Below are 17,095 nucleotides of genomic sequence, written 5' to 3'. Positions count from 1 at the left end.
TAAAAATTGACAAAAAAAATTAAATCAGACAAGTTGCACAGTTCTATGTAGACTGTTATTTAGAACAGGCTTGAAAGCTTGTCTCTCTCACCAACAGAAGTTGGTCCAACAAAAGACATTATCTCACCACCTTGTCTCACTTAGAACAGTAGACCAGTAAGACTGCAATAATATGTATGTCTACACTGAAGCTGGAAGTGTAATTTCCAGCTCAGATTGATATAACTGTACTAGCTTTGATTGAGATAGCGTGTAAAAACAGCAGCATAGCTGTGGCTCAACAGGCAGTGGGATGGATTAGTTGCCCCGAATACATATCTAGGATTGAAGACAGGATTGTAGTGAAGGCAACTAGTCCATCCTACCAACCATGGAGCTGCAACTACATGGCTATTCTTAGCATGCTAGCTCGATCAAAGCAAGAATGGGTACATCTGTCCAAAATCACACCACCAGCTCCAATGTAGACATACCCTATGAGAGAATCAAGGCATACACCAGTTTTAAATGTGATATTTGTCAAATAATTATGGATTACATTGTTACATACCCAGAAAATCCCTATCCATCAACCTCATGTCCACCCATAAGGCCCTATATACTCATAGAACTTTTGATACAACATTTGTCTTGCAAAGGAATTTTCCGTGCCTTCTTCCCTCCATGCAGATTTGGGATGGAGGGGGGAAAAGAAGTTTGGAAGATTTAATTAATCTCTCCCTCTTTCCTCCAGCAGAAATAGATTTCCAAGTAGCAGGATCCTGCCTTTAGTTCTGCAAAATAGCGTGTTTCCCCCCTGTGATGGGATATACAAACCCCACACTGGGCAACAAGGGGTTAAGGAGCTGCTGTGGACTCAGCCAGCCTTACCCTGCCACACATGCAAGAGATGCACAGGCTGGAGGAGGAGTTAAAAGGGAGCAGGACAGCTCACTTGCGGGTAGACCAGGGACAGGAGCAGGACTGGAACTTGCAGCTCCTGAGAAAAGTGCTGAGGGAAAGCATGATCCCTCCCTGACGACAACTATCCAAAGATCCCTCCCTGAGAGAAGGGAGGACTTGCTTCAGGTACACCATGAGAGGGAAGCATTCCTCCCTCTCTCTCATATGTACTCAGTTTATTTGTGCTAATTCTCCTTGTTCTGTTTATGAGCTATCCCTGAAGGGGAGAGACCTGGAACTAAACTGACTGGAGGGCCAAGGCACCAGGGGAGGCAGCCGCAGCTCCAAGGAAAGAGTTAACACACCATGCCTGACCACGAAGAGGTGCCATGCGGTGAGCTGACCCCATTCATGCCTTCCTGTTCAGTCTGCAAACTGTGGACAACAGAGGGATGTTAGGAAGTGGTTCAGGGAGGGCAGCCTGGAGGCACTCTTGGGTGTTGGACCCTTTCGTTAACCTCAGAGGACCCTGGGCCAGAGCCTAGGGTGTGGGAGGGCCCAGGCTCCCCTACCAAAAGCCCCTCTACAAGTTGAACTACCTAAGCCCTGACCACTAGGTGACACTCCCCACAAGCGAAGATCATCACACCCCCATAGCAGCACAACATGTTGTAAATGAATATCTTCTATTTCAAACTATTACTGGAAACCTTCTACTGTGCTGGAGTGCTGCTGAGATCACGCTGCTTAGGTATTGCAGAGGAATCTTCTAGAAAAGCAAGAGGCCAGAGAAAACCCTTGATTCTTGCAATTCCATCTCCAATGTAAAGAATTAAAATGGAGGATCTCAACTATTAAATGGGAGAGGAGATTATGATTTTCCTCCTCTGGGGCTATCCACTGATACTTTCCCAATAATGTGTCTACCAACTATTTCCCACCTATTCTTCCCAGAGACCCACTACTTCAGTATTATAGACATGAACACAACATAATTTCTAATCCTATAAGACATACTTTATACCTCCTCCCCAAAAGACATGCCAACTAGCTAATAACTACTTTATACTACCCAAAAAACAGTTAAACCAACTAAAACAAACACCTATTCCCTTCAATACTTGTCCCCCAGGCTCATGACATCTCACAAAAAAAATCTAACTAAACAGATATGTACTGTAGATATGAATGGATGAGAAACAGTCAAAGATCCCGTATCCTAAGCAGTCTCAACGTCCCCACTCCACTGACCCTTTATTCTACATTCAATAGACTTGCCCATTCTATCTCCCTGTTCCTCTACCTCAGCATTCCCACATCTCCATCCCCTCGTCCTTTACTAGCACCCATTAATATATATGTAATAATCAGAGCCCCATATATTCCACAATTCTGTCACTGCGGAATTTGCCTCAAAACGGAGCTCCATAATCTCACGTTTGATAGGGGGGAAAAAATGTTTCTAGTCTTTGTAACCAAGGAAATCACACTGGAAACCATGTACAACTGTAAACTGATGTAGAGAAGTTTGCTTGAGTCTGCAGACAGCCAGAAACAATAGCTCAGAGGTGTGAACTGCTTAATTCATCTCAATCAGGATCTTGTGGACTGATCCTGTGGTGGTTAGATTTGACATGCCAAGATACCACAGAATTAAGCATTCTTGCCATGTAATCTGCAATTCTGCTGCAGCCAACTACCCCACATTTTATTTTGTCTCTCACTATTGGCAATCCAATGTGTTCAAAAATCATGGGGTAAGCCCCCCAAAGTCATATGATTGTCTTAAAATTCAGAAGATTTAACTCTCAACCTACCGATCCACCCACACACTCACTCTCTCCAAGTTTTTTATTTGCCTTCTGGTTTTTGAGCCATTAATGTATGCTCCGGTCAGATTTCTGAGCTTTTCTCCACAACAAGGGCTAGAAACCTTGTTTCTTAAAAGAAAACACTGAGATTCTCATCTAAACACTTGACTCCAGAAGCTCTGGCTTTAAGAAAAACTTCATGAAATCATTAAAGTTGGCAGCCCTGGTCTCTCTAGTATACTGGGATATGCTTGTAGCTGCTTCTTGCTCTTCAGTTTTCCTAGTAAGGCGGAGTTAATTGGATTAGTGTATGCTCCCATAGCAGAGGGTCAAGAGTGAGAGCTGTAATACATCTTGTAGCCAGGAAACAGGGGAGCCATAAATGTAAACTGGCAAAATGAACTGCCTGGAGAACAGTGCAGCAGTCAAGGCCTGGAAAACCTGAAAGATAAGATGAGGAAGCTGGCTACAAGCTCCCTTGCACACAGAAAAGAAAAGAAGGGTCTGAACCAGACTGCTTGGACAACATAATGAAAGCCCAGGCTTCGGAAGTGGAGCCACTCCACCTGGAGAGCACAGCAAAAAAATCCCATCCTCAAAAATAACCAATGAATTTTATGTTAATGAATATTTTCAAGACTGAGCCACAGATTTTGTGTGGGGATAGTAGAATGAGAATGAATAGTATTTCATGTTTATAGACTAAATTAAAGTTTTCACAAAAGTTAATTCTGTTGTGTCGCAGAGTACATTATATCTTGACAATGCTTTCAAGACGATGACATGCACCCCACCTCAAGTTACTCCTCAGATTCATTTTAGACACCAGCACACCTACATAACCATCCAGAAACACCCAGACGTGCTGCTACCTAGTGGGAGGGAAAGCAAGCTCAAACTCACCTCACCTTAAGTAGGAAAACGGGGGGTGGGGGGGGGGGAGGGGAGGGAAGAAATAACTCTGATAGGCAAAAAGTCTACAGGAAGATGAGAGAAAGAAGTGTCCAAATGTTAGGTGGGAGAAGGTATCATCCTACTAAAATGCTTTAAGATATTTCAGAATTTTAGCAGGATGATACCTTCTCCCACCTAACATTTGGAATTAAGAACCTTCTAGTTCTACTGCTTTCTTTAGCACTACTCCCATTTCAATTGGAATTAGGAACCAGATATCTATCTATCAATCAATACAAAAATTCAGCTTCTGTGCTAGGCCACAGAAAGTCTACTTGAACAGAAATGTATTAAATTGAATACAGTGAAGTTGGATGCTATATTTATTTGCTTCACTCTACAAAACCCTAAATACATTGCTGCACTAACTTAATCCTTAAAGGAGGCAGACAGACAATTTATAACTTTATACCAGAAAAACTATATTCTGTAACCATATAGAAAGTTAACTGATGAGTTAATTTTCAATTTGCTGACAGTAGTACCCAACTAAATTTCTCTAACACTCATTACCACTAGTTTTTCATGACATATAATTAAGAACATGTAAAACACAACTAACTTTATTTTAAGGGTGCCAGCATCCCACAGCCAAAAACATATTGTTCCATCTGCTCCAGTTGAAGACAGATATCTCTTTGATCCACTGCACAATGGAGAAAACTGGAGGAAAAAAACAAACAAAAACCCCCACAGGTTAAAAAAAAGTATTTGTTCAACTGCTGTCCCAGTCTCAAACAAACAAATGACCCTAATTATTCAGTCTTTATTGAAAACTCAAGTAGTACCCAACACTACTAAAGGAAAAGGTCACATAGTAGGGGGGAAAAAATCACATGGTAGCAACACCAACTGGTAAAATATTGTAAAGTTCGTCAGAAGGATTATCTTCCCACACTAAAACAATCCTCATGGATGAATCCCCTAGTCCTACAAGTCTACATGCAAACCCAAACATAAAAAAAAAGTTACTTACCTGTACAGTAACTGGAGTTCAAGATGTTTTGTCCTATATGTATTCCACTCTAGTTGCGCATGCACCAGAGATTTCTGCTAAAGAGCAGTGTGTGACCAACTGCCACTTGAGCCCCTTTTCTACCACAGATTCCAAAGAGTACAGGAAGAGTCCAAAGCAGAGAGGAAGAAAGGCTGATCACGGAATACACATAGGGACAACACATCTCAAAGAAGAACAATGAGCTATCTACATGAGGGTGGAAGGCACTAATAGCCATCAGATGTACCCTAAGGGTATGTCTACACTACAGGATTAATCCGAATTTAGATAATTCGAATTTGGGAAACAGGTTGTATAAATTCGATTGTGCGCGGCCACACTAAGCACCTTAATTCGGTTTTTAACCACATTAATTCGGTGGTGTGCGGCCACACTACCCCATTAATTTAAACACAGTAATTCGGTGGTGTGCGGCCACACTAACCCTAATTCGAATTAACAAAATCGATTTAGGCTCTACTCCGCTCGTCGAGGTGGAGTACAGAAATCGATTTTAAGTGCCCTTTAATTCGAATTAACTGGCTCTGTAGTGTGGACGGGTGAAGGGTTAATTCGGATTAACGCAGCTAAATCCGAATTAAAGTCGTAGTGTAGACCAGGCCTAAGAGAGCTGAGTGAGTTCTCCAAGGTCTTTGGCGAAAGGATATAGTCCAAAATATAATGTATTTAGGACTCTAGAAGCACAAGTTCACACTAAGCCACAAATCTCTACCACTTTTTGTATTGTACACTTTTCTTGTAGAATCTTTTCTACTGTTGATCAGAATAGTTTGCTCCTCTGAAGAACATATCTTTTCTAGTTCTGACATCCATCCAAAAAACATGTGGTTAGGTTGAGATGGATCAGGATTACTGATGATTCCCATGTTCTGAGTCAAGAGGCTTACTGACGATTCTCATGTTCTGAGTCAAGAAGTCCAACAGCAGAAATAATTGAATCAGAGGATAAGTGGAGAAGCAAAGTAGTTCTGGAAACCAATACTGTATGAGCCACGAAGGAACTACTAAGATAATTACTGCCTTTTCCTGTTTGATTTTCCTGCAAAAATTAAAAACATATCAACCAAAGAGTTTGGATTCTGACCCCCTCTGGAACAAAAACTTTTGACATTTCTTGTTCCTGTCTGTTGCAAACAAATCTACTGCCGGTCATCACCACTGGTGGAAAATGAACTGAACAACAGACTTCTGAATCTCCCATTCATGTTCTGTGGAAAATTATTTGCTGAGGTTATCTGCTAATGTGCTCGGCAGACCTGGCCAGTTATATATATTGATATATATCAATATCCTGGAGCCCAGAGGAGTTTACAGCTTATTGCCTATGAGCACAGAAGAGATGACTGTGCTCTCTGCTTGTTTATATAAAATACTGTAATCATGTTGGTCATGATCTGACTAGGCTGACCTTGAATCATTGGCAAGAAGTGTATGCATATGCTGTAAACTCTTCTGAGCTCCAGGATATTGATATATGTAACAGTGACTCTTCTAGACTCTATATGCATCTGTTGCTATCGTTCTTATTGGAAGGGGTAGAACAAAAGAAACTTCAATACAAACTGCATTCAGGTTTTCCACAAATTGAAAGGGAAGAGAATCTTTTGTGGAACTGATACAATCATGTCCAGACTGTGTTTGCTCAGGGCATACAGTGTCCTCAACCAAGCTTATATCCAAAGTAGATGCAGTTTCGCATGCAGTGTCATGGAAGCGCAAGAGGCCATGGGACCCATTAGACTGAGGCAAGATCTTACTGTAATTTGCAGAAAAGGCAGTTACCTTTTTCCGTAACTGGCGTTCTTCGAGATATGTTGCTCAAGTCTATTCCACAGTAGGTGTGCGTGCTCACCACGTGCACCAGTGCCGGAAGTTTTTCCCTAGCAGTACCCGTGGGGGGAGGAGCGCCCCCCCCCCGACCTCTGGAGTGGCGCCTGCCTGGCGCGGTATAAAGGGAGCTGCGCCTTTATACCCCCACCCTCAGATCCTTCTTGCCAGTCAACTCCGGCAGCAGGGAAGGAGGGCAGGATGTGGAATAGACATGAGCAACACATCTCGAAGAACACCATTTACGGAAAAACTGCCTTTTCTTCTTCGAGTGATTGCTCATGTGTATTCCACAGTAGGTGATTCCAAGCTGTATCTGCTGGAGGTGGGTAGGAGTTCACAAGTTCTCGGGACGGAGTACCGCCCTGCCGAACCCGGCGTCATTCCTGGTTTGGGAGACTATTGCATTGTGCGAGGTGAACGTGTGAACCGAAGACCACGTGGCGGCCCTACAAATGTCCTGAATAGGGACGTGGGCCACAAAGGCAGCCGGTCAAGTATGCCCTAATGGCGGGGGGAGGGGGGGAGGGAAACGGGGGAACACCCTCCAGCTCATAACAGGAGCGGATGCACGAAGTGATCCAGTTGGACAGCCACTAAGTGGAAATCGGTTGGCCTCTCGCGCACTCAGCTGAGGTGACAAACAGCTGCGAGGACATTCTGAATGGCTTGGTTCGCTCGAGGTAGAAAGCCAGAGCCCGCCTCACATCGAGCGTGTGGAGGCAGCGGTCCTCATTAGTCGCGTGGGGTTGGGGGCAAAGGACTGGTAGAAAAATGTCCTGACCCATGTGGTAGGCGGAGACCACCTTTGGGAAGAACATGGGGTGTGGGCGGAGCTGGACCTTGTCCTTATGAAAGATCGTGTACGGCGGCTCGGAGGTCTGGGCCCTGAGCTCCGAGACCCGCCTGGCCAACGTGATAGCAACCAGGAAGGCCACCTTCCATGAGAGGTGAGACCAGAAACATGTGGCCAGCGGCTCAAACGAGGGCTCCGTAAGCCGAACCAGCACCAGATTTAGGTCCCACTGCGGTACCAGGGGCTTAGAATACAGGTAAAGTCGGTCCAAACCCTTAAGGAACCGGCCAGTCATAGCATGGAGAACACCGGGTGTCCTTGCACTGGGGGATGGAAAGCCTATATGGCTGCCAGATACACCCTGACTGATGAGGGCGCCAGGCCCTGGGTCCTCAGGTGGAGGAGGTAATCAAGGATAAGCGGGATCGGGGCAGCCGTTGGGGATACACCTTGGTCGGTCGCCCACCTAGCAAAACGAGACCACTTCGCCATGTAGGACCGGCGAGTGGAGGGCAGTCTACTCTCAAGGAGGATGCACTGAACCGGAGCTTAGCAGGTCCTCTCCTTGCCACCTAGCCACTGAGCAGCCACACCGTGAGGTGAAGAGCTTCGAGGTTGGGGTGGAGGAGACTGCCCCGGTCCTGAGAGAGCAGGTCCGGGCAGAGTGGCAACAGCCACGGCGGAGCCACCGCCAGGCCCAAGAGGGTCCCGTACCAGTGCTCCCTGGGCCATGCCGGGGCAATGAGGAGGACCCTGGCCTTGTCCGTCTTTATTTTCTCTAGGACCCTGCTGATCAGCAGGAACGGGGGAAAAGCGTATAGGAGTTGGCCTTACCAGGACAGGATAAAGGCATCAGAGATAGCGCCCCTCCCTAGGCCCCCTCTGGAGCAGAACCGAGGGCATCGTCGGTTCTGTCAGGTCGCGAATAGGTCCACCTGGAGGGCCACTTCCGGGTGTAGAGACCACTCTTGCTGAGAGAAAAAATCCCTGCTCAAGCGATCCGCCCTCACGTTCCGGGCGCCCGGTAGGTGAAAGGCTTTTAGGTGGATGTTGTGGGCTATACAGAAGTCCCACAGACTGAGGGCTTCGTGGCAGAGGGCAGAAGATCAGGCCCCGCCTTGCCTGTTGATATAGAACATCAAGACCGTGTTGTCCGTGAGAACCCTGACTATCTTGCCCTTCAGGTGTGAGCGGAAGGCTGTACACGCCAGCCGCACCGCCCTGAGTTCCTTGATGTTTATGTGAAGGGTCAGGTCTTGCGGAGACCATAAGTCTTGGGTCTGAAAATTCCCCACATGGGCTCCCCAGCCCAGGTCCGATGCATCGGACACCAGCTCCACGGACGGGGCCCTGTCCCTGAACAGGACCCCCCGGAGCATGTTGCTCGGTGTGGACCACCACCGTAGGGAGGCGGTCACCGAGTTCGGCATGGTGAGGACCTTGTCCAACCTGTCCGTGGCTTGGGAGAACTGCGAGGCCAGGCAGAGTTGGAGGGGCCTCATCCTGAGCCTGGCATGGCGGACCACATACGTGCACGCCAACATGTGACCTAGCAGCTGTAGGCAGGACCTGGCTGTCGTCACCGGGAACCTTACGATCGAGTCGATGAGCCCTTTCAGGGTCTCGAACCTGTCTGGGGGGAGAAAGGCCCTGGCCAACGTTGCGCCCAGGAGCGCCCCGATAAACTCTACACGTTGGACCGGGACTAACGTGGACTTGGTGTTGTTTACCAACAGGCCCAGGGCAGTGCATGTGGACAGGAGGAGTGCCACATGATCCCTCACCTGTGATCGGGAAGTGCCCTTGACCAGCCACTCGTCCAGATAGGGGACTATCTGGACCCACTGGCGCCTGAGGTAGGCTGCTACTACCTACAGGCATTTTGTAAAAACCCTGGGGGCAGTGGACAGACCAAACAGGAGGACCGTGAATTGGTAGTGATTCTCTCCCACTACAAAACGGAGGAACTGCCTGTGCCCCTCTAATATGTGGACGTATGCGTCCTGTAGATCTAGGGCCGCGTACCAATCCCTGGGATCCAGGGAAGGGATGATGGAGGCCAGGGAAACCATGCAAAACTTGAGTTTTACCAAGTACTGGTTCAGATCTCGCAGGTCCAGTATGGGTCTGAGCCCCCCTTTGGCCTTCGGGATAAGGAAATACTGGGAGTAATACCCCTTGCCCAGGAACTCCGTGGGCACCGCCTCTATCGCTGCTAGTTCTAGGAGCCTCCCGACCTCCTGCTCGAGCAGAGCCTCGTGTGATGGGTCCCCTGAGAGGGGCGGGGTCAGGGGGTGGTTGAGCGGGTAGGAGGTAAACTGGAGGGTGTAACCTTGGGAGATGGTGTTGAGGACCCAACGATCCAAGGTGAGCCGTGACCATTCCGGGAGGAACGCACACAATCAATTGGAAAAAGGGAGCTTTGTTGGCGATGGATCCCTGCTGAAAACTGGCGGGGTACCCCCAAGCGTCCCGTCAAAACCGCCTTTTACCCGCCTGCTTGCCCTTAGAGGACCCAGGCTGGGGGACAGGCCGGTATTGTCTTTGCGGGCGTTTCTTATAGTCCCGTTGCTTTTTATGGGCGGCCTCGTATTTTGGGAGGGCAGCCTGGGCGGGAGCCTGCTGTGGCTTGAACTTGGGTTTTGCCGGAGCAGGGACATAGAGACCCAGGGTCTGGAGGGTTGTGCGGGAGTCTTTCATGCCGTGCAGCCTTGTGTCCGTTTCCTCCACAAACGGCGCCTTCCTGTCAAAAGGGAGATCCTGCATTGATGACTGCACTTCGCTAGATAGCCCAGAGAGCAGAAGCCAGGACGCCCGTCTTATGGACACCGCCGAAGCCGTGGACCGTGCAGCCGTGTCCGCTGCATCCGAAGTGGCCTTCAGAGACGCCCTTGTGGCAGCTGCCCCTTCCTCCACGAGCGCCTTAAACTCCTTTCTATTGTGCTTCCGGAGGGAGTCCTCGAACTTGGGGAGGGATCCCCAGAGATTAAACTCGTAGTGACCCAGGAGAGCCTGATGGTTTGCTACTCTCAGCTGGAAGCTTGACGACAAATACATTTTTCTCCCGAAAGCATCCAGCCTCCGAGAGTCTTTGTTCTTTGGGGTCAGGGCTGGCTGCCCGTCGCTCCCTGTGGTTGACCGACTCGACCACCAAGGAGTTGGGAGCCAGGTGGGTATACAGATACTCGTGCCCCTTAGTGGGTACAAAGTACTTGTGCTCCGCCTTCTTAGAGGTGGGAGCCAACGAGGCTGGTGTTTGCCACAGGGCACTTGAAATTCTCGCCACTCCTTTGTGGAGTGGCAAGGCCACCCTGCCCAGTGCCGAGGGGGACAGAACATTGAACGGGGAGTCTGAGAGCTCCTCCATTTCCTCTGCCTGGAGATGGAGGCTTGCTGTCACCCTTTTTAGTAATTCTTGATGGGCCCGGTAGTCCTCCTGCGGGACGGAGGAGGAAAGGGCCGCAATCAGCTCCTCCGGACGGGGGGAGGTGGCCGGTGCGGTGCTTTGGGTGTCGGCCAGCACCAGAGGGTCCACCACCTGGTCGGACTCCGGGCACGGTACTGAGGAAGTGAGTCCGTCGACTCTTTCCTCGGCGATCTAGGGATGGAGGCCGATAGTGCTTCCGATGCCCCGGCCACTGAGTGAGCCCCCACTGGGGGCTGCACCGGAGGCCACGATGCCCACTGGTACCACTGGGGTGGCCACAACGCACGGTGCCATGGCACTCCCTGAGGCACCGGCGGGGCTGGCCCATCAGGCTAGCTAGCCTGGCCTGTAAACGGGCGACTGTGAGCGGAGGTCAGGCTGGCGGATGACACGCTGCTGCCTTCAGACCGGGAGTGGCGGCGGTGCCGGGATCTACGTCGACCACGGGACCGCGACCTCGAAGCAGGAGAATGGCACCGACGGTAGTAGCTGCTCTGCGAGCAGTCTCGACGGGCAGACCTGTGACGGTGAGGAGCCGGCCTTGGCGGAGACTTTGAGCGGGATTCCGAGCGGGAATGGCGTCAACGGTCATGCCTTGACCGACTGCGGTACCGCCTTCGAGACAAGGACCGTTGGAGACATCCGCTGCAGTCTCGTCTGTGCTTGCGCCGTGAAGACAGTCTAGCCGGCGTCGAGGGCGATCCACATGGACCCTATGCGTTGGACTGGGAACGGTCACTGGGCGGTGAGCGGTGTCGGGAATGTTTCCTCGACTGAGACTGGTACCGGGCCGGTGGCGACTGCGGCAATCCCAGTGGTGGCTTGCCTCTTGAGCGTGGGACCAACATCAGCGGGGCTCCCGTCACCGGCATGGACATGACGTCATTAGCCGCCTGAAGGACTTCGGGCGCAGATGGCATCCAGACATCCGGAGAGGCCTGCTCCGAAGAGGCCGGGCTACTCCGCTCCATGTGAGTCGGAGGTCTAGGGCCTGATGGGGACCGAGGATTACCCGACATTGGCCTAGTCTCTGTCCCAGACTTCCCTTGCGAAGAGGGAGTCTTTCTGGTCCTTTTGGCATGCCCTGTGGAAGGGGAGCGGTGCCGACTAGTCGAATGTACCGGAGGATCTCCGCGTACCGATGCTGCGGTGCCGGGTACTGGATCGGAGTGGCGTGCTGGGGTCGGGGCCAGCACCGACTCCATCAGGATGGCCCGGAGTCTAATGTCCCTTTCTTTTTTAGTCCGGGGCTTGAACAACTTGCAGATCTTGCACCTTTCGCTGATATGGGTTTCTCCTAAGCAGCGCAAACAGTCTGTGTGCGGGTCACTCCTTGGCATAGAACACCCACAGGAGCCGCACGACTTAAATCCCGGGGCATGCTCCGGCCCGGGCTCACTAACTAAGTAAACTTCACTGAAAACTGAACTGACTACAGGTACTACCAAACGAACCGTTCTGGGGACAAGCTGCAGCAAGGCTGGAGCTAAGCAGTTCCGACGCACTTTCACTGGTGGCAAGAAGGAACTGAGGGTGGGGGGAGCGCACAGCTCCCCTTATACCGCATCTGGCAGGCGCCACTCCAGGGGTTGCAGGGGGCTCTCCCGCCCTACGAGTACTGCTAGGGGGAAAACTTCCGGCACCGGTGCACGTGGCGAGCATGCACACCTACTGTGGAATACGCATGAGCAATCACTCGAAGAAGAATCACTTGAAGTTGGATGATGAGGCTGGATATAGTCTGGAATCTGTTGTGAGGTAAGTACTCTTTTGCTGTCCTGGAATACAGTATCAGGCCAGTAAACTCTATACATTCTGTTGGTGTTACAACTGACTTTTCTTTTTTTACTCTCAAACAGAGAGTCTGGAAAAGCTGGGGAGCCATTCACATAGAGTTTTGAACTTCTTGATAGGACTTTCGCTTGAGAAGCCAGTCGCCCAGATATAAACAGTCTATCGTGCCCTGTTATCTTAGGAAAGCAGCCACCGTTTGATAAATACCCCTGGTGCCAGTGTCAGGCCAAAGAGAAAGAACCCTAAATAGGTAATGATTTGGACCAATCACAAATCAGAAATCTCTTGTGTACAAGATAATATATTTATGTGGAAATAATTCTGGAGGTCAACAGCTGTAAACCCATCTCCCAGATCTAACAACAGTATTATGCTTAAATTTCAAATGGTGAATGAAAGTGCTGAGCATTCTAAGGTCCAGGATTGACCTCCAACCTCCCATCTTCTTGGGTACAAGAAAATATTTGAAGTAAAAAAACTTCGCTTTGGTGTTAATGAGGCACAGCTTCTATTGCTCAGAAAGGAAGGAGAGAATCCTCTTTCTGGACAAGAAGTCTCCTTTGAGAGGGGTTCCTGAAAAGGAATAGGGAAGGTGGGTGGGGAGCGGGAAAAGCATGGAATTGAATCGCATGAACAGTTGTAATAATTTTTAACATCCCCTTGTCTATTACAGCATTTTATGCTCTCCCATACTGGAAAAAAGAAAGTTTCCAATAGGAGTCTGGGAAAAAGGAGCAGCAGCCAGATCTAGAGGAATGATTATTTTGCAGCTCTCCACAATCCCATCAAAAGGGATGCTTGCTGGTCAGCACAGACTGCAAAGAGAAAGCAGACAGATTTCTCTTCTGTAGTTTCTGACTTTTCCTTCGAGGTTCTGGAGACCTCAGCTAGTAAAAGGAGGGCGGAGTTGTCCTCTGTCTAGGGTAAGATTGAAGTTTACCATATTTCCTTTTTATTATTGGAGTATAAATGTCTAAAGAACATAAGGCAGCATGAGAATCCTTAAAAGAGTGGAGGGACCCATTTGTTCTCTCACTGAAAAGATCAGGGTGCCCTAATGGAAGGTTATTCACTATGGCTTGGACTTCTTTCAGAATACTCAAAGACTTAAGCCACAATGACCAACACATCATGATAGCGGTTACCAAAGAGCATGAAGTGGTATCTGCCACATATAAGGAAGCCTGTAATGAAGGTCTTGTTATTAAATGACATTTCATTATCAATGACCGAGATGGCTCCCTGTATTCCTTTGGCAACTTGTGAACAAAATTTGTGAATTTATTATAGTTGTGAAAATCATACTTTGCCATGAGAACCTGGTAATTAGAAATTTGAAACTGCAGACTTACAACAGAACAGTTTTTGTCCAAAAAGTCTAAATGCTTTACATTAGTATTAAATGGGGCTCTCTTAGAATAGTACTGTTTATTTCTCTCATTAGCTGCAGCTATCAAAAGATAGCATAGTACTGGATGGAAGTACAAGTATTCAGCTTCTTTTGCAGGAAAATAATATTTCTTCTCAGTCTTTTTAGAAGAAGAATAAATAATAGCAGGAGTATGCCATACAGTCTTTGCAGGCTCCAAGTGAGCATCATTAATCAGAAGCATGATTTGCCCCAGCATAATAGTATGAAGGATGTCTAATAGTTTATAAAGAGCCTCTCAGGACTTCCTCTAACAGGATTTGGAACAAATTCACTACCCTCTTCATGAGTTCTTAAAAGCTCTTAAAGTAGTCAGTACATAATAGTGAGGCTGGTATCACTGCCTCATCCACAGAAGACAAGGAAAGGACTTCAGAGGCTGAGCTAGTCTTTTCCTTCAGAGTTCCTCCTGATATTGAGTATGCACAGAAGACTCACGAGGCTTAGCGGACTTCTGCTTCTTTCTCTTCATCACTCTCTGTGAGAGGATACTGGAAAGGAGGTCCTCTATAAGAGTCCCTAGGTTCCCAATTTGGCCACTGAACAGCACTGTACTGGAAAAAAAAAGGGGGGGGGGCCCTCAGGGAGATGGATATCAGGGCATCTGAGGAGCCTGATAATCCCTTTATCTGGAATAATGGGACATCTTGGACTACCTTTCTGAGCCAAAATTTGAGGCTGGGACTGGACCACAGGAGATGGATCAAATGGAATTGCCCTCTTCTGTTCATCTGGCACTGGCCCCTGTCAGAAGACAGGATACTGAGCTAGATGGACCATTGGTCTGACCCAGTATGGCTGTTCTTATGGTCTTATGAACAGGCTGTAGGGAAACATGTAAGTGAACTGCTCACTCTGTTCTGGGAGTCAGACAATGAATATGATACATCTGACTCCAGAGGAGGAACAGTGGGAATGGGACTGAAATAAAGCTGTCGCTCTCTTAAGATTAGTAGCAGGGAGGAGATTCGTACTGAGGAAGTAACTGAGTCCTGTACTGGAGATAAATGTAAGCCTCCTGACAGCAATGGGGATTTGGGCTCAGACATTTGTAGGTCCCCTAATACCACGCATTGAATCAGTACTGTGAAGCTGGATCATTCTCTTTACTGTTGATGAAGCACTCAGTACTGATCTGCTTTCTACAATGCATCAATTGGTATCAATGATGTGGTAGCAGCTGATGCCGATGGTGGGTACTGTAACAAGAGACTTAGTACTGGGCATGATCATAGGGTCCTATGACATCAGTGCCGCAGTGCTGGTTCCACACTCTTTCAATGCTCCATCTGTACCTGCACCAGGTTGTGGAGCTTCACTCATCTTGGAACGAAGAGGCAATTTCAAGAAGGAGAAGAAGGAGGAGGAGGAGGAGGATATAAGGGGAGCTTTGTCTCATTTCCTTGGGAGGGTGTTTAACTTTTCGCTTCTACTTTCCCCTGGCTCCTCCTATCCTTTAAGGTAAGCTTAACTGCATGCGCTCTGGAGCTAACCAATGCCAAGCTGAAAGAAGCACACTCTGGCTCTTCTGTCCATTGTACAGTGGCGTCAGGTGGGCCCAAATTTGAGGCTGACCACTTGGAGAGGGGAAAAAACAAAAAACAAAACCCCCACATTTTTAGCCTCATCTCCCTGGAATTGCTTGTTCTTCCGGAAAATAACCTACAAATACCGCACTTTAGGCAAGTCTCATGTCCCCTCAAACAAAAAAGGCAGCAAGTAGAGTCATCACTGAGAGGGAAGTGCTCACTTCACAATATCTGAAGCTGGGAGATTTTAGCATAATCAATTCACATAATACTAAACAAAAGAAGGAGGGGTATGGATTTTATTTTGCCCAAACATTTAAGTTCTCTTTTAAAAATACAGTCCAAAGATACTGAACTGGAAAAAAAAAAAAAAAAAAACGAGAGCTACATCTCCGTCCAAGTATGCACAGATGAAATAGGCACTGCTAGCAAAAAATCTCCAATCTTGGGTGCATGTGCACCTAGAGTGAAACACCAATAGGGACAAGCACCCAAGGAAAGACCTTTACAAATATAAGGAATAGAAACAGCCTTACAATAAGCTCTCTTTTATAAATGACAAGTGCTGTGAATTATTAAACAAATCATCTAATGAACTTGTTCTTTTAATGCTTGACAATCTTCTCTCTACCACACCCAATATTTATCATCACTTGTGCATAACTTAGGTGTTGGTCCTGCAAAGACTTACGTACCTAACTTTATATACAAGTAGTCCCACTGACTTCAACAGGACTATACATGTGCATAAAGGGAAGCATGTGTTTTTGCAGAATCAGAACAGAATCTTCGGGATCAGATCTTCGGGACAAAAATCATGTCTTGAGTCTGTCACACATTTATGACATAAAAAAAAAAAAAACCTAAAGGGACCACTCAATTTTTCAAAGCTCCTTGTCCATCCTTTACAATTGAATTACCTGTTGCACATTTCTTACTAAAACAAACTTCACAGAAAAAAACTGTTATTGCTGCAATCCACTTCCTCACTTATGTGATTTGTAGAAAGAAAGAAAGATTGTTACCTGTAGTGATGTTATGGATGCACTGTGACCCTGCAAAACTGCTAAGGGTGCACATGTTCGAAGACACCAAACTCTGATCATTTTATCACAGCTCCCTGCAGCAATCATGGTGTTCTCATAGTTCACAGCCATGTCAGATATTTCAGCTGCATGTCCTCTTAAAGTTGTCAACAACCTTCCATCATCTGTTGCCCAGATTTTTACAAGGCAATCATCAGAACCCTAAAAACAAGGCAGCAATCATCACAACCATATAATTATCTCTTCTGATGTCCCATACCTAATGTTATTTAACTAAAACAACAAAATTTGTGACATTCATTGTAAACCACTTCTCACTACAGTCTGAATATATTGAGGAAAGCTGTAGAGGAAAGCTGCAGAAGAATGTGCAAGCAGAATACAAAGTATGCTAAGTGCGAACAATATATACAAATTATGCATCTATACACACAAGCCCTGCAGCAAGCTGGATCTAAATTCTTTAGCAAGGTCTTTTAGTTTCTGCAAAACGCCAGGGCAACAAACTGTAGATACTGCAAACAGCCTAATTTATATTTTAAAACTGAAGTTATATTTAATATGAAAATTAATAATGAATCA

At 47.5% G+C, this 17,095-nt stretch overlaps 1 protein-coding gene across 2 annotated transcripts in view; it reads right to left on the bottom strand.

Moving 5' to 3' along the window:
* PHIP (pleckstrin homology domain interacting protein) overlaps nucleotides 1–17,095 on the bottom strand; it is a 341,807-nt gene that overhangs the window by 199,114 nt on the left and 125,598 nt on the right. For both annotated transcript variants that reach the window (XM_024194657.3, XM_024194658.3), the window contains exons 8-9: nucleotides 16,493–16,714; nucleotides 4,210–4,310 (exon numbers count right to left, since the gene is read on the bottom strand). In XM_024194657.3, the coding sequence (XP_024050425.2) occupies nucleotides 4,210–4,310; nucleotides 16,493–16,714 (323 nt within the window). The remainder of the gene's footprint in view (nucleotides 1–4,209; nucleotides 4,311–16,492; nucleotides 16,715–17,095) is intronic.

Source organism: Terrapene carolina, unplaced genomic scaffold (assembly GCF_002925995.2).
Source record: "Terrapene carolina triunguis isolate 2854851 unplaced genomic scaffold, T_m_triunguis-2.0 Scaffold42, whole genome shotgun sequence".
NCBI lineage: Eukaryota > Metazoa > Chordata > Testudines > Emydidae > Terrapene > Terrapene triunguis.
This window is presented reverse-complemented; position numbering and strand designations above follow the sequence as displayed.